The 18,220-nt window shown below is 36.0% G+C and overlaps 1 protein-coding gene across 1 annotated transcript in view; it reads right to left on the bottom strand.

Moving 5' to 3' along the window:
• Positions 1-403: 403 nt before the first annotated feature.
• LOC111156692 (exocyst complex component 2) overlaps positions 404-18,220 on the bottom strand; it is a 307,781-nt gene continuing 289,964 nt past the window's right edge. Inside the window, exons 26-28 of the mRNA XM_022517721.1 lie at positions 5,141-5,202; positions 2,706-2,765; positions 404-1,165 (exon numbers count right to left, since the gene is read on the bottom strand). Coding sequence (XP_022373429.1) covers positions 1,072-1,165; positions 2,706-2,765; positions 5,141-5,202 — 216 coding nt within the window. The 3' untranslated portion in view covers positions 404-1,071. The remainder of the gene's footprint in view (positions 1,166-2,705; positions 2,766-5,140; positions 5,203-18,220) is intronic.

Raw genomic sequence — 18,220 nt, forward strand, 5'->3', positions numbered from 1 at the left:
CTGGTAAATGAAGTCAGCAGCGAATGTAGGACAAATGGCATGAGGTTCATCAGCAGTTCCTACTGCCTGGTAACAGAGGAGTGTCTGAATCTTCAGAAAACACAGACTACGCTGGAGCAATGTTCTTTTAGCTACTGAGCAAGATACTTCAAATGGTAAGGAGCAGTGGAGAGAAAAGACATTGCTGGAGAGGAAGGAGTGAACAGAGGTGGGCAGGAGTGTCAGCTGTCACCAGGGGGCCTGGCTTGTTCTTTAAGAGGCAGTGAAGGTTGCAGCTATTTCCACCAGCATCTATTGGGGTAACTAAGCTCTACCACAGTAACAAATGGGTCCTAAGGGACAGGCAATGCATTGACATGAAAAAACACTTTAAGAGTGAGTGGGACAAAGAAAAGCTACACTGAAAGGTGCTTAATGTTTATTAGCTCAGTGAGAAATAAAAATGAGGCAGCAAGACACAAAGTTAACTCATGGCATCTGGACCACAAATAATTTACACCAAATATAACATTTTCTTAGACAAACTGCAAATTCTCTAAAATTCCACTTGAATTAGGAGAGTTAGAGGTATTCGTATGAAATAAAGTTTTTAAGTAAAGATGTACAGTTTAGGACAGTTAAAGTTCCAAAGATGTCTAAATATAACTTTCCAAATCTTACCAATCTCTCCATGTGTCTTGGAAGCTGCAGACAATAAAAGTCTAGTATATGAGACACTGAAGAATGCCTTAGTTACATCACATGCCATCTCAAAGCACTCCCTGTAAAAGTAGCTCTCCTTACGGCATTCATCATGCAACACCTAGCTAAGAATATATAGATTTAAAGGTATTTTAAGACATATAGAGCCCAATGTAATAAAAATGACAAAACAAGTTATTGCTTGGGCATTTCAAACTGGGTCATTTTGGTTGAAATAAAACATACAAACATCTTTCTACGCTGCCAATTTGGGGAAAAGAGAAAGAGTACAAACCTAATGCTTTGTATGCTAATACCTTTAGGGCACTTAATAAAGTGGTAACAATTATTACTTGTTATCTTTCGAATGCCCTTTTTTGGGGGTGGTATTTATGTTTTCATCATAGTTGAAGAAGCAGCTTGGAAACAGGTGAGCTGCAAGTGCATGCTACTCTTGAACTTGTTCAGCAGCTCTTCCAGTAACCTGTAGGGAGGAGAATCTATTTTACAGCCTGGCAGAGTGAAGGTTGTCTAGCAACTTAAGAAAACATGCAGGGGAGCCAACTGCTCAGCTTGAGCTTCTGCTTGTTGAAGTTATTTACTTATTGATTCTTAACTCAATAACAGAAGTAAATTAGTCAAAGGAGCTAGTCAAAAGGATTATGTATTTATATACATATCTATATTTATAATATAAAAATCTCCTACCTGTCTCCTTTCCCTAGAGTAATTAGATTTCTTCCTAAAATATATTAATGCTTGGGCTTGTACTTTTTTACATTCACTTTTTAAAAATTTAAAAAATACTTAAATGTACTCTTTTTGGCATACAGCTCTATGAATACTGATAAACACATATTAGCAACCTAATAACTGCCATAATTGGGACACAGAATAGTTCTATCACCCTCCAAATCTTCTTGTGCTGCCCCTTTGTGGCCACCTTTCTCCTTTCTCTCACTCGTAGGTAGCTACCGGTCTATTGCCTAGCTCCTCCTATTTTGCATTTTTGTTTTGAACAAATATTGGGAGAGAGGTAAACTGAAGTGGTGAATTAAGAACCAGAACAATCAAGGTCAGTTCTAACTCAGTGGGCAAACTATACTAGTACTTAATAACTCAACTGTTTTCTTTAACTGGTTTGATGTGTAATTTTAGAGCTTAGAGTTCATCTGGTTCAGATGAAGGAAAGAAGTGGGCTTAATGATACTGGAGTCAAAAGATTATTTCATGGGTTTAACAATGCTCAAAATTAGAACACCATCTCCATGTGACATTTTCCCAGCCTCTCACGTGTTCTCTCTGACCTCTGAGTTTTCATAACACTCACCTATGCAAAATCACAGAGCCTATACCATGGTTTTCATGTCTGTAGACTAAGCAGCCAAATGCAAAGGCAGGTGGACTTCAGTTATGGTTAGTGAAGAAGCAAAGACCTACAATGTTTCCACTACCTCAGTTGAGGGTAGGTTGAGCATTTATGAAATTTGCCTGGCCTGCATTTTGTCTCAGGTCAGAATTTCCTGTTTTATGAGTAGCAGAGTTTAAATTCTGGTCAAGACCATTAACATAGTGTTAGTGAAACATAAACAATTTCATTATGTCATGTGTACAAATTTACTTTTTTATGACTTTACATTATATAAAGGAAAAATGTACATTGCTGGGCTACTCAAAGGAAAAAATCATCAAGTCCTACATTTTACTGGCTTTTTATATTTCTCTTAGTATTACCTTCTTAAAAATGTAGGACAATAACATAGTTTACGGAGTCAAAATAAACTTTCTTAAAATGTTTTCTGTATTAGTCACTTAAAACAAGAAAAGAGTTAATTTCTAAACTGCCATAAACCAAGAGAAAAGGTTTTACCTTATTCTGTCACATTGGAGACAAGCCGGGTACAGCCAACATAATGCATACTATAAAGGGCTATTAAGTAGTGCTTTTTCTTAAGTCCAAATCATCATCTATTCAAAAAGTACTTTTAGGTAACAAAACCTTGAAAACAGCATATAGAACTTACTTTTTATCTGCTCCACTTGAAAGCTGAGGCAGGGCTTCCAAAGCCTGTTTAAAACTAGACCTGGTACACAGACAAGCAACATTTAAATTAAACATTTTATATTTCTAAGGGGAATGAAGAGCATCATTAAAAATTCTTAAGCATATCTTAAAATGTAAAGAAACCAGTATAAGCCAGTGAAGCACGTAGAAATATGAGACAAAGTAAAAGTGAAAAACAATAGAAAAAGTAAAAGTAAAAGTGAGGGTACAGGGTATAGTTCCCAGGCGAAGGTCTTGTAGGAGTAGGGTCAGAAAAAACTCAACTAGGAAATGAAACAGAACTTGAAGAGCTAAAAGAGAGAATGATTTTGACAAAAGGATGCTATTCATGGTACATGAGAGCTTAATGTGACCATGTTCAATTTTTAAAAAGTCTTTTCAAAACAAAACTGAACTATTAAAGCAACTGGTAAGAAAGGAAGGAATGAAGTAGAAATAGGGATGATTTTAATGATCATTAAACGAATGGGGACATTTATAGTATTGACATATACAGGGCCTGATTTACAGCCAATATCTTATATTAATTAAATATAACTATAAATATAGGATTTAGTTATTAGTATATTTAAAATTTGTAGGATAAGTGGAGATTGACTGATTGATTTTAATTTAACATACTTTCTTTTCATGAAAACCTAAAAAGGTGTGAATTTAAAAAGCCCACCAACTTGGTATGCTTAACTTTTTTAAAGTAGAAAGTACCAGAGAAGCTACCGAATCAAATAAAAAGCCTTTTAGGGGAAATTATTTGGTAATAACTTATACTGGTCATTAAGGTATAATTTTTAACTTCTCTTATTCTTTTATAATTTGTTGTCTAAGGGTAAAGAAATAAATGTAATTATTCTTGACTTTAAGGTAGTCTTTGATTTTGTATTATAAAAATGGATCCTCATCAGTATACTAGCAAACATACTTTTGGGCATGTTTCTCAAACAAGGGGCAAATATCACAGCAACAAATAGACTACGAAGTCCCGAACGGATTAAAAAAACTGATAGTGGAAAGCTTTAGTTGTTCCCAGTTAGGACAAGGGATAGGTTATAGCCTGTGGGCACACTTAGTTTCCTTTCCAATATGAAATTGACTTTCTTCTTTCCTGATGTAGAGTGGAGTCTTTGCTGTTATCTCCACTGTCATCTTAAACCTCTTCTCAATTAATCAAAAGAAATCTAATTCTATTATTCTTTATTTTTACACTATGACAACAATGATGATCATGAAGATGATATCACTGATTATTTGTAGTGCACCAATAGTTTAGAAGGAAACTTGGCATATCTTTTAATTTACTTCCCCCAAAAGTTTGCCTAGAGAGTATTTATTATCTTTCTTTCATGGATGAGGAACTTAGGCTCTGAAAGTTTAAATTAATAGGAATAAATACCCAGGTACTTACACAAAGCATGCACCCATATAAGCTTTGGACTAAGTGGAGTGCCCTCTATCATCCATTATTTAATATTTTATGTAGAAAAATTAAGCATGGGAAAGGTGTGACTAAATAACTAACATGGGAACCATCTAGAAATGGCTTCTTGTCAGCCATCATGAACAGGAATAGACTCTAACTTCATTCGTTAGGAAAAAAATTAGAAGTCTCTTCAGTTGTAATAAACACAGTAAAACTGATGGCATAAGCCATGTCATCGAAAGCTGGAAATGAGTAAGTATATCAAACCAAGTGTCCTTAAACATTTTACTTGTATGTTACTTGGATTACCAGGCACATTAGCAATATAACCGAGTATTTCCTAGGTACTTTGATAATGGAGTAAACAATTTTGTATAGGTAAGTAGTTAGTGATATTTTAGTTCACCTACTGATATTCTGATGATAGGAAATCCTGACTTTCATTCAAAACAGCTAAAAATTATCATCAAATTTCCACTACAAAATTTTGTAGAGAAACCACAAGGCTTCCTCTTATGCTGATATTTACAATGCTTAAACTGTCCCTCAGAGTCTGCTATGAATAGATTAAGACTCAATCTTTCTTCTCTTTTTTTCAAGAAGTATGTAATGCTCTGATATATCATTTATGAGATTAAGATTTATTTTACTGAATGAAAACATAAAATCATATTAAGTCTTTTTTCCTTTATATTATGCTACAAAGAACCAGTATTAGGAATCGTTGGCTTTTTATGCTTTTTAGCTAAAAAATTAATCAAATATAAACTTTATCACATCACAATCATGAGTGTTCAGTCTGATCAGTTAATCCTTACAAAGGATTTAATAGACTAATAAGCTTTATTTTATTTTTTTATGTTCAGTTAGCCAGCATATAGTACATCATAAGTTTTTGATACAGTATTCAACAATTCATTAGTTGTGTATAACTGTATTTTAATGAAGCACTCAGAACAAAACATTTAGCAACTCACTTGCTTTCAGGCGTCAGGTGAACAGCAACAGTATCCCTCAAAGCACAGATTTCAAGGCGTGCCTAAACATGAGAAAAAGATAATGTGACCCTAGGGAACTGCATCAATTATTAAATTGAAACAAGTGATGAACGGACAGTCTCCAGCCTGTTTACTGCAGGGATAGGGTTGACAGATTACCACTGGCATGTAGCTATCCCCCACCTGTCATGGTGACAATTAATTATGAACAGACTTTCTAAAACACTCCAAATAAATCAGCTATGATGAAATATTCTTTTACTGAAAATTAACTTAGAGTCAAGTATGACTATGTGAAGGCAGGGAGTCAGATATCTTGTTATAAAAAGGTTCAACCTATGGAAGGATTTTCCAGAAAGCTATATTTACTACCTAACTAGTAATTTTTTCCTTTAGTTTGCTTGTGAGAAGAAGCAAAATTTGAAACACTGTGTCTGGATTATTGTCCACGCAACAGATTTAAGAAAATGCACTGGCTTACTTCTTTATACCTATGCCCTTTTGGGCATACTGACTTTATTCTAAAAGGTTAAAATAAAGTTCTGCAGATTTAATACAATGTCTATTAAAATCACAGCTGGCTTTTGTTTCTTTGGTGATTGTTTTTTATGAAAATTGACAAGTTGATCCAAAAAGACAAAACCATCTGAAAAAGAATAACACAGATAAATGCTTACTGATTTCAAAACTTTTTATAAATCTATAATAATTAAGACAGTGTGGCATTGCTAATTGGACAGAAACTGAATAGTAGAACAGAACTGAGTGTCCAGAAATAAATCTTGCGATCAACAGATTTTGACAAGGGTGCTGAGACCATTCAATGGGGGAAAGAACAATTTCTTCAACAAATAGTGCTGGGACAACTGGATTTCCAAATGAAAAAGATTGTACGTGGATGCCTTCCTTAACACAAACAAACTCAAAATGGATGACATAAATGTAAGGGATAAAACTAGGAAATACATAGAAGAAAACAATAGTAAATCTTTGTGATGTTAGGCTAGGCAAGCCTTCTTAGACATCAAAAGTACAAGCAAAAAAGAAGGAGAGGAAGATGGCAGCAGAGTAGGAGAACCCTAGGCTCACCTTATTCCACAAATACAACAAGGCAACTATTAAATCATCCTAAATACTCAAGAAATTGATCTGAAGACTGGCAGAACGAACTCCAAAAATAAAGGTAGAGAAGAGACCACATTGAAGAAGGTAGGAAGTATGGAGATGTGGTTAGGGAGACAGATTGTGGTCACCATGGCCACAGAGAAAGATGAGAAACAGGCTAGCACACATGGGAGTGTACAGGGAAAATAAATCTCCATAGCAATTGGCTTGGAAAGTAAGAGGGCCCAAATTTCATGAGCTCTTACAACTAAAGCCTGGAGTGTTAAAGATCAGTGGGAGTTGGAAGATGGCAGCAGAGTAGGAGTACCCTAGGTTTACCTCATTACACGAATGCAACTACATTAACTATCAGATCATCCTAAACACCCCAGAAATTAACCTAATGACTGGCAGAACAAACTCTACAACTAAAGGTAGGGAAAAGGCCGCACTGAAGGATAAAAAAGAATCAATTAGATGTGTTTTTGGAGACACATCATGGCTGCTTCAGTGGGGAAGGAGCTGCAGTTACAGAGAAGGGTGAGAGATAAGACTCGCTCATATGAGGAAAACAAATCCTACAATAGACAAGATTAGAAACATGCCTGATGGAATGCACAGTAGGCTAGAAGAAGCAGAGGAATTAATGACCTAGAAGACAGAGTAATGGAAAGTAATCAAGCTGAACAAAAAGAAGAAGGGAATTATGCAAAATGAGAATAGACTTAGGGAACTCAGAGATGTCATCAAACATAGTAACATTTGTATTATATGAGACCAAGAAGAAGACAGAGAGAAAAGGGAGCAGAAAATTTATTTGAAGACATAGTAGCTGAACAATTCCCTAATCTGGGGAAGGAAACAGATATCCGGATCCAGGAAGCATAGACAACCCAAAACAAAATCAACAAAAGCAGACCATGCCAAGATATGCTGTAATTAAATTGGCAAAATACAGTGATAAAGAAAAAACATTTAAAAGCATCAAGACAAAAGAAGACAGTAACATACAAGGGAAACTCCATAAGGCTAGCAGGGGATTTTTTTCAGCAGAAATGAGGCAGGCCTGGGGTGGGGAAGGCAGTTAACTGTCTGCCTTCTGCCCAGGTCATGATCTCAGGGTCCTGGGATTGAGGCCTGTGTTGGGCTCCCTGCTCTGCAGGGAGACTGCTTCTCCTTCTGCCCCTTCCCTCTGCTCATGCTCTCTCTCTCTCTAATAAATAAAATCTTAAAAGAAAGAGAGAGAGAGAAATGTGACAGGCCAGAAGACAGTGGCATGATATATTCCAAGTGCAAAATAGGAAAAATCTGCAGCCAACAATATTCTATCCAGCAAGGCTATCATTCAGAATAGAAGTAGAGATATGGAGTTTCCCAGACAAAGAAAAACTGAAGGAGTCCATAGCCACTAAACCAGCCATGCAAGAAATAGTTAAGGAGACTCTGAATGGAAAGGAGAGACCAAAAGTGGCAGTATGAAGGGGAGGAAACACAAAAGCAGTAAAAATAAATAATTCTGTAAAAAACCAAGTCAATGAACTCATTAAAAAAAAAAAAGGATGTGATGTATGACACCATATGCCTAAAATGTGGGGAGGGAAGGAGTAAGGAATAGGTTCAAACTTGAACAACCATCAACTCAGTATAAACTGCTATATGCACAAGATGTTATATAAACATATTGGTAACCACAAACCAAAAAGCACTAATAAAAGTGCAAAGAATAAAGAGAAAGAAATCCAATTACATCACTAAAGAAAACCACCAAACCATGAAAGAAAGAAGAAAGTGTCAGACAAAATCTTCAAAAAAAAACCCACAAAACAGTAAAATAACAATAAATACATATCTATCAATAATTACTTTGAATATAAATGGACTAAATGCTCCAATCAAAAGACACAGGGTAACAAAATGGATAAAGAAAAAGCATAACCTATCTATACGCTGCCTAAAAGAGACTCATTTTAGACCTAAAGACACCTGCAAATTGAAAGTGAGGGCATGGAGAAACATCTATTATGCATACTGATGTAAAAAAAAAAGAGCTAGTACTTATTTCAGACAAAAAGAGACTTTAAAAAAGACTGTAACAAGAGACAAAGAAGGACACTATATCATAATAGAGAAGATAATCTGACAAGAAGATATAATAATTCTATATATCGATGCACCCAACATGGGAACACCCAAATATATAAAACAGTTAATAACTAACATAAAGAACTAATTGATAATGATACAGTAATAGTAGGGGATTCTAACACGCCACTTACCTCAATGGACAGACCATCTAAACAGAAAATCAACAAGGAAACAATGGCTTTAAATGACACACTAGACCAGATGGATTTAACAGCAGAGTAGACATTATTTTCAAGTGTACACAAAACATTCTCCAGAATAGATCATAGCCCACAAAACAAGCCTCAACAAATTCAGAAAGACTGGAGTCTTACGATGCACCTTTTCTTACCACAATATAATGAAGCTAGAAGTCAACCACAAGAAAAAATATGGAAATAGCACAAATATATGGGGTTAAATAATATGCGACTAGACAATGAATGGGTCAACCAGGAAACCAAAGTAGTAAAAAACATACACAGAAACAAATGAAAATGAAAATACAATGAGGCAAAATCTCTGGGATGCAGCAAAAGTGGTCCTAAGAGGGAAGTATATAGCAGTACAGGCCTATCTCAAGAAGCAAGAAAAATCTCAAAAACAGTAACAACAAAACAAAAACAAAAACAAACCAACCTATCTACCCTAAAGGAACTAGAAAAAGGACAACAAACAAAACTTAAAACCATCAGAAGGAAGGAAATAATAAAGACTAGAGGGAAAATGAATGATATAGACACTAAAAAAAAAAAGAAAGAAAGAAAGAAAGAAAGAAAGAAAGAAAGAAAGAAAGAAAGAAAGAAAGAAAGAAAATGAACAGGTCAATGACACCAGGAGCTGGTTCTTTGAAAAAATCAATAAAACAGACTTATAGACAAAAAAAGAGAAAGGACTCAAATAACATCACAAATGAAACAAGAAATTACCAACAGCACAGAAATACAAGCAATTATAATAGAATATTATGAAAAAACTATATGCCAACAAATTGGACAACCTTAAAGAAATGGATAAATTCCTAGAAGCATAAACTACCAAAACTGAAACAACTCCCAAAAAAGAAATTTCCAAATTCATTTATGAGGCCAGCATTACCTTTAAACCAACATAAGATAAAGACATGACTAAGGAGAACTACAGGCCAGTATCTCCAATGAACACACATAAAAATCCACAAGAAAATACTGGCAAACAGAATCCAACAATACCTTAAAAAAGTCATTCACGATGATCAAGTGAAATTCATTCCTGGGTTGCCAGGGTGGTTCAAATCAATTAACATGATACATAATATCAATAAGAGAAAGGATAAGAATCATATAGAAAAAGAACATATAGACATATAGAAAAAGCAAGTGACAAAGTGCAATTTCCATTCATGATAAAAACCCTCAACAAAGTAGGTTTACAAGGAACATATCTCAACATAATAAAGGCCATATATGAAAAACCCACAGCTAACATCACCATCAAGGAGGAAAAAATTGAGAACTTTTCCTCTAAGGTCAGGAACAAGACAAGGATGTTGACTCTCACAACTTTCATTCAACATATTACTGGAAGTCCTAGCCAGAGCAATCAGACAACAAAAAGAAATAAAAGTAATTTAAATCTGTAAGGAAGAAATAAAAATTTCACCATTTGCAGATGATACGATACTATATTTAGGAAACCTGAAAAATTTCACCACAAAACTGCTAGAACTCACAAATTCAGTAAAGTGGCAGGGTACAAAATCAAGGTACATAAAACTGTTGTATTTCTATATACTGATAATGAAGTAGCAGAAAGAGAAATTAAAGAATTGATACCATTTACAACTGAACCCAAAATAATAAGATACCTAAGAATAAACTTAACCAAAGAGATGAAAGACCTATACTCCTAAAACTATAAAACAATGACATAAGAAACTGAAGATGACACAAAGAAATGGAAATACATTCTATGCTCATGGATTGGAAGAACAATAATTGTTAAAACATTTATACTATCCAAAGCAATCTTCACATTTAATGCAACCCCTATCAAAATACCAATAGTATTTTTCACAGAGCTAGAACAAACAATCCTAAGATTTGTATGGTATAAAAAAATATCAAAAATCGTCAAAGCAATCCTTAAGAAGAAGAAAAGCTGGAGGCATCACAATTCAGGACTTCAAGTTATATTACAAAGCTAAAGTGGTCAAAACAGTATGGTACTGGCATAAAAACAGATGAAATAGATCATAGAACAGAATAGAACACCCAGGAAAAAACCCACATCTATATGGTCAGTTAATATTCAACAAAGCAGAAAAGAATATCCAATGAGAAAAAGTCTCTTCAACAAATCGTGTTGAGAAAACTGGACAGAAACATGCAAAAGAAAAAAAGTGGACCATCTTCTTATACCTTATACAACTTATACAACTCAACAAGAACTTATACAACTCAACAGCCAAATACCAAATAATCTAATTAAAAAATGGGCAAAAGACATGAACATTTTTCCAAAGAAGACATAGATATGGGCAATAGGCACATGAAAACATACTTAACATCACTCATCAGGGAAGTAGAAATCAAAACCTCACAATGAGATATCATCTCACACCAGAAGAGCTAAAATCAACAACACAAGAAACAACAGATACAGAAAATGAACCCTCTTGCAATGACGGTGAGAATACAGAAAGCAGTGTGGAGGTTCTTCAAAAAGTTAAAAATAGAACTACCCTATGATCCAGTAATCACACTATTAGGTATTTACCCAAAGAATACAAAGATACTAATAAAAGGATAAGTGCACCCCTATGTTTTTGCGGCATTATTTAAAATGGTCAAATTATAGAAGTAGCCAAAGTGTCCACCAATTGATGACAGATAAAAAAGATGTGAGACACACACACACACACACACACACACACACACTGGAGTATTATTCAGCCATAAAAATGAATGATATCTTGCCATCTGCAATGACATAGATAGAGCTAGAGAGTATAACACAAAGTAAAATAAGTCAGAGAAAGACAAATACCATAGGATTTCAATCATATGTGGAATTTAAGAAACAAAACAAAGGAGCAAAGAAAATAAAAGAGGGAAAAAAAAAAACAAGAAATAGACTCTTATGTAGAGAGAACAGACTGTTGGTTACCAGAGGGGAGGAAGTGAGGGAAGTTTAAGTAGGTGATGGGGATTAAAGAGTGCACTTGTCATCATGAGCAGTGGGGTATTGTATGGAAGTACTGAATCACTGCATTGTACATCTGAAACCAATGTAACACTGCATATTACTATACTGGAATTAAAATAAAAACTTAAAAATAACAAAAGAAAAAAATTGATAAATTAGACTTCATCAAAATTAAAAACTTTGTATGTGCTGTGACCTATAGCTTCATAAAAGTAAAAAACAACCCAAAGAATGAGATACCACTTCACACACACTAAAATGGCTAGTATCAGTAAGACAGATAGTAACAAGTATTGGTGAGGATGTGGAGAAACTGGAATCTTTATATATGGCTATTAGAAAGTAAAATCGAACAGTCAGTTTAAAATCAGTCTGGCACTTCATCAAAACATTAAGCATGGAAATGTGAGTTGGGTGCTTTCAATGAGGGCGATACAACACCCCATTAAGAACTTTCTCACCAAACCCAAGGAAGAGATCAGGAAAGATTTGTGCTGGGCAGATTCTTTGAATACAGGCTGGGCTGAACAGGTATTCCTTTTAGTAGTCACCCTGTTGCGGCTAATCAGTAACCAAGGACCATGTGACTTTTGCTCACAGAAACCCATATAGGCAGGTGATGCTGTGGTGACTTCCGATAGCTCAGAAGTGTTCCAGGGTGCACCTTGCCTGGATCACAGTTGATATATTCAGCTACACATCCCCTCAACCACCTCTCACCAAAGTGACTAGGAGGAGGAACACCTAACAGAGGAAAAATTCAGAGACTGTGCCCTCTCCCTCAGAACTACTGGATATGGACATAAACAGTATGTCGGAAAGGGAATTCAGGGTAAGAATTATCCAGGCAATGGCTAGGTTGGAGAAAACCATTAGTGACAACATAGAAACTCTCAGGGAAGAAGTGAAAACCACCCAGGAAGAAGTTAAAAATGCTACCAATGAGATCCAATCTAATCTAATCTAACTTCTCTAACAGCTAGGGTAACCAAGGCAGAAGACAGAATTAGTGATCTAGAGGACAAACTGATAGAGAAAAAGGATCAGGAGGAGGCGAAACCATGAAAACATAATTAGGGAAATAAATGATGCCACGAAACATTCCAACATCAGAATTATTGGGATCCCTGAGGGGGTGGAGAAAGAAAGACTAGAAGGTAGAGTTGAACAAATTCTTGATAAAAATTTTCCAAACTGGGGAACGGAACCAGCATTCGTGTCCTAGAGTTTCGCAGAAAGATCACCCCAAGATCAATGAATCTAGAAAACCTCAAGGCACTTGACTGTGAGACTGATGAATCATAAAATTAGACAAGAGCTCCTGAGGGCAGCTAGAGGGAAAAGACTCCTTATGTACAGAGGAAGATCCAACAGAATAACATCACACCTGTCCACAGAAACCACGCAAGGCAGATAGGGCTAACGAGACATATTCAGGGCACTAAATGAGAAGAACATGCAGCCAAGAATACTTTATCCAGCAAGGATGACAGTCAAAATGGATAGTGAGATAAAGAGCTACCAAGACCGGCAAGGTTCAAAAGAGTATGTGACCACCAAGCCAGCACTACAAGAAATATCATGGGGGATTCTATAAAAGAAGAAAGAACCCAAGAGTGACATAGAACAGAAATTTATGGAGAAAATCTATAGAAACAAGGACTTCACAGGCAACATGATGTCAGTAAAAATGTATCTTCCAATAATCACTCTCAACATGAATGGCTTAAATGCTCCCATAAAAATGACACAGGGTTGCAGATTGGATAAAATGACAGGACCCATCTATACGCTGTCTACACAAACCCATTTGGAACCTAAAGATACATCCAGACTGAAAGTAAAGGGATGGAGAAGCATCTTTCATGCCAATGGGCCTCAAAAGAAAGCTGGGGTAGTGACTTTTATATCAGATAAATTAGATTTTAAACTAAAGACTGTAGTCAGAGATACAGAAGGACACTACATCATTCTTAAAGGGTCTATCCACTAAGAAGATCTAACAATTGCAAATATTTATGCCCCCAATGCGGGAGCAGCGAACTACCTAAGACAACTGTCAAGATAAAGAGTCTTACTGATATGAACACATTTAATAGCAGAGGATCCTGTTACTCTCAGTAATAGATGATCCAAGCAGAAAATCAATAAGAAACAAGAGCACTGAAAGACACATTGGACCAGATGGACCTCATAGATACATACAGAACATTCCACCCTAAAACAACAGAATACTCATTCTTCTCAAGTGCACCTGGAACTTTCTCTAGAATAGACCACATACTGGGTCACAAATCAGGACTCAACCGATACAAAAGATTGATATTATTCCCTCTATATTCTCAGACCACAATGCTTTGAAACTGGAACTCAACCACAAGAAAAAGTTTGGAAGGAATTCAAACACCTGGAAGCTAAAGACACCTTGCTTAAGAATGTTTGGATCAACCAGGAAATCAAAGAAGAACTTAAACAATTCATGGAAACCAATGAGAATGAAGACACTTCGGTCCAAAACCTATGGGATATGGCAAAGGCGGTCCTAAGGGGGAAATACATAGCCATCCAAGCCTCCCACAAAAAAAAAAAAAAAAGGAAAAATCCAGAATACACCAGCTCTCTTTACACCTTAAAGATCTGGAAAATCAACAACAAATTAGGCCAACCCAATGCACAAGAAGGAAAATAAGATTAGAGCAGAGATCAATTAGATAGAAACTAGAGATACAATAGAACACATCACCAAAACTAGAAGCTGGTTTTTTAAAAGAATCAGTAAGACTGATAAACCACTGGCCAAACTAATCCAAAAGAAAAGACAGAAGACCCAAATTAATTGAAATTATGAATGAAAATGGAGAGATCAAGATTAACACCAAGGAAATAGAAACAATCATCAGAAATTATTATCAGCAGCTATTTGCCAAGAAATTCAGCAACCTAAACGAAATGGATGCATTCCTGGAAACCTATGAACTTCCAAAACACTATCAGGAAGAAAATGACAACCTGAATAGAGCAATATCTAGTAATGAGATTGAAGCAGTGATCAAAAATATCCCAAAAAACCAGAGCCCAGGACCTGATGGATTCTCTGGGGAATTCTACCAAACATTCAAAGAAGAAATAAAACCTATTCTCCTAAAGCTGTTTCAAAAAATTGAAGCAGAAGGAAAACTTCCAGACTCTTTTTAGGAAGCCAGCATTACCCTGAATTCCCAAACCAGACAAGGACCCCATCAAAAAGGAGAATTTCAGACCAATATCCCTGATGAATATGGATGCCAAAGATTCTCAACAAGATCCTAGCTAATAGGAGCCAACAGTACATCAAAAAGGTTATCCACCATGACCAAGTGGGATTTATCCATGGGATGCAGGGGTGGTTCAACATTCGCAAATCAAGCAATGTGACAGAACAAATCAGTAAGAGATAAGAGAAGACCCACATGGTCCTCTCAATTGATGCAGAAAAAGCATTTGACAAGATACAGCATCTGTTCCTGATTAAAACCCTTCAAATATATAGGGATAGAGGGAACATTCTTCAACTTCATAAAATCTACCTATGAAAAACCCACAGCGAATATTATCCTCAATGGGGAAAAGCTGATAGCCTTCCCTTTGAGATCAGGAACTCAAGGATGTTCACTCTCACCACTGTTGTTCAACATAGTACTAGAAGTCCTAGCAACAGCAATCGGACAATGAAAAGAAACAAAAGGCATTCAAATTGGCAAAGAAGAAGTCAAACTCTCTTTGCAGATGACATGATACTTTATATGGAAAACCAAAAGACTCCACCCCTAAATGACTAGAACTCATACAACAATTCAGTAATGTGGCAGGAAATAAAATCAATGTACAGAAATCAGTTGTTTTCTTATGCACTAACAATGAAAATATAGAAATGGAAATTAGAGAATTGATCCCATTTACTATAGCACCAAGAACATAAGATACCTGGGAATAAACCCAATCAAAAGAGGTTAAGGATCTGTACTTGAGAAACTACAGGACACTCATGAAAGAAATTGAAGAAGACACAAAAAGATGGAAGACCATTCCATGCTCATGGATTGGAAGAATAAACATTCTTAAAATGTCTATACTGCCTAGAGCAATCTATAATTTCAATGCCATCCCGATCAAAATTCCACTGGCATTTTTCAAAGACCTGGAACAAACAATCCTAAAATTTGTATGGAACCAGAAGAGACTCCAAATTGTTAAGGAAATGTTGAAAAAGAAAAACAAAACTGGGGGCATCATGTTGTCTGATTTCAAGCTTTACTACAAAGCTGTGATCACCACGACAGCATGGTACTGGCACAAAAAGAGACACACAGACCAGTGGAACAGAGCAGAGAGCCCAGATATGGACCCTCAACTCTATGGCCAAATAATCTTCAACAAAGCAGGAAAAAATATTCAGTGGAAAAAAGTCTCTTCAGTAAATGGTGCTGGGAAAATTGGACAGCTATGTGTAGAAGAATGAAACTCGAACATTCTCTTACATCATATACAAAGATAAACTTGAAATGGATAAAAGACCTCGATGTGAGGCAGGAATCTACCAAAATCCTAGAGGAGAACATAGGCAGTAACCTCTTTGACACTGTCCACAGCAACTTCTTTCAAGACATGTCTCCGAAGGCAAAGGAAAACAAAAACAAAAATGAACATTTGGGACTTCATCAAGAAGAAAAGTTCCTGCACAGCAAAGCAAACAATCAACAAAACAATAAGGCAAACCATGGAATGGGAGAGGATATTCACAAATGACACTACAGACAAAGGGCTGATATCCAAGATCTAAAAAGAACTCCTCAAACTCAACATCCAAAAACAGATAATCATGTCAAAAAATGGGCAGAAGACATGAACAGACACTCCTCCAAAGAAGACATATAAATGGCTAGCAGACACATAAAAAATATTCATTATCGTTAGCCATCAGGGAGATTCAAATCCAAACCACAATGGAATACCACCTTACACCAGTTAGAATGGCCAAAATTAACAAGACAGTAAACAAGAAGTGTTGGAGAGGATGTGGAGAAAGGGGAACCCTCTTACACTGTTGGTGGGAATGCAAGTTGGCGCAGTCACTTTGAAAATAGTGTGGAGATTCCTTAAGAAATTAGAAATAGAGCTAATGTATGACCCTGCAATTGCACCACTGGGTGTTAACCCCAAAGATACAGATGTAGTGAAAAGAAGGGCCATCTGTACCCCAATATTCACAGCACCAATGGCCACAGTCACCTACCTGTGGAAAGAACCAAGATGCCCTTCAAGAGATGAATGGATAAAGAAGATATGGTCCATATATACAATGGAGTATTATGCCTCCATCAGAAAGGATGAATACCCAACTTTTGTATCATAATGGATGGGACTGGAAGAGATTATGCTGAGTGAAATAAGTCAAGCAGTGAAAGTCAATTATATGGTTTCACTTACTTGTGGAGCATAAGGAATAACACGGAGGACATTGGGAGATGGAGAGGAGAAGTGATTTAGGGGAAATCGGAGGGGGAGACAAACCATGAGAGACTATGGGTTCTGAGAAACAAACTGAGGGTTTTGGAGGGGAGGAGGGTGGGAGGTTGGGTGAGCCTGGTGGTGGGTATTATGGAGGGCATGTATTGCATGAAGCACTGGGTGTGGTGCATAAGCAATGAATTTTGGAACACTGAAAAAAATAAAATTAAATTAAATCAGGAAAAAAAAAAGATTAAACAATGGGTAGCCATTTGATCTAGCAATTCCCCTTCTAAGTACATACCCAAGAGAAATTAAAACATATAAAAATTTTTATGTGAATGGTCTTATTAGGTAAAAAGTAGAAATGACATGAATGTCCACCAAATGAGAAGCAGATAAAGAAACTGTGGTATGTTTTATACAATGAAATATTACCCAGTCATCAAAAGAAATATTACCCAATCATCAAAAGAAAAAAAAAAAGAAAATACAATGAAATATTACCCAGTCATCAAAAGAAATATTACCCAATCATCAAAAGAAAAAAAAAAAAGAAAATACAATGAAATATTACCTAATCATCAAAAGAAATCATCAAAAGAAAGTACTGGTACATGCTACAACCTATATGAACCTTGAAAATATTATGCTAATAAGTAAAAGCAGCCAGTCACAAAAACCCATATCCATATGGTTCCAGTTATATGAAAGTTTTGGAATAGGCAAATCATAGGGATAGAAAAGTCATGGAGGGGCATCTGGGTGGCTCAGTCAGTTAAGCACCTGACTTCTGTTCAGGTCATGATCTCAGGCTCAGCAGGGAGTCCACTTGTCCCTCTCCCTTTCGCTCTGCCCCTTCCCCTGCTCATGCTTTTTCTCTCTTTCTCTCAGATAAATAAAATCTTTAAAAGGAAGGAAGGGAGGAAAGGAGAGAGAGATTAAGAGAGAAAGAAAAGAAGAAAAGAAAAGAAAAAAGAGAAAAAAAAGAAAAAAATGAAAAGAAAAAGTCATGAAGATAGAAAGCAGAATACTGCTTGTTTGTGGCTGGGAAGGGAGGTTAGAAGGACAATGGAGAGTGGCTGTTAATGGGACCAAGGTTTCTTTCTAAGGTACAATATTCTAAAGGTGATTGTGTTGATGACTGCACAACTCTGT

Source organism: Enhydra lutris, unplaced genomic scaffold (genome assembly GCF_002288905.1).
Source record: "Enhydra lutris kenyoni isolate GAN:26980312 unplaced genomic scaffold, ASM228890v2 scaffoldscaffold48, whole genome shotgun sequence".
Taxonomy (NCBI): domain Eukaryota; kingdom Metazoa; phylum Chordata; class Mammalia; order Carnivora; family Mustelidae; genus Enhydra; species Enhydra lutris.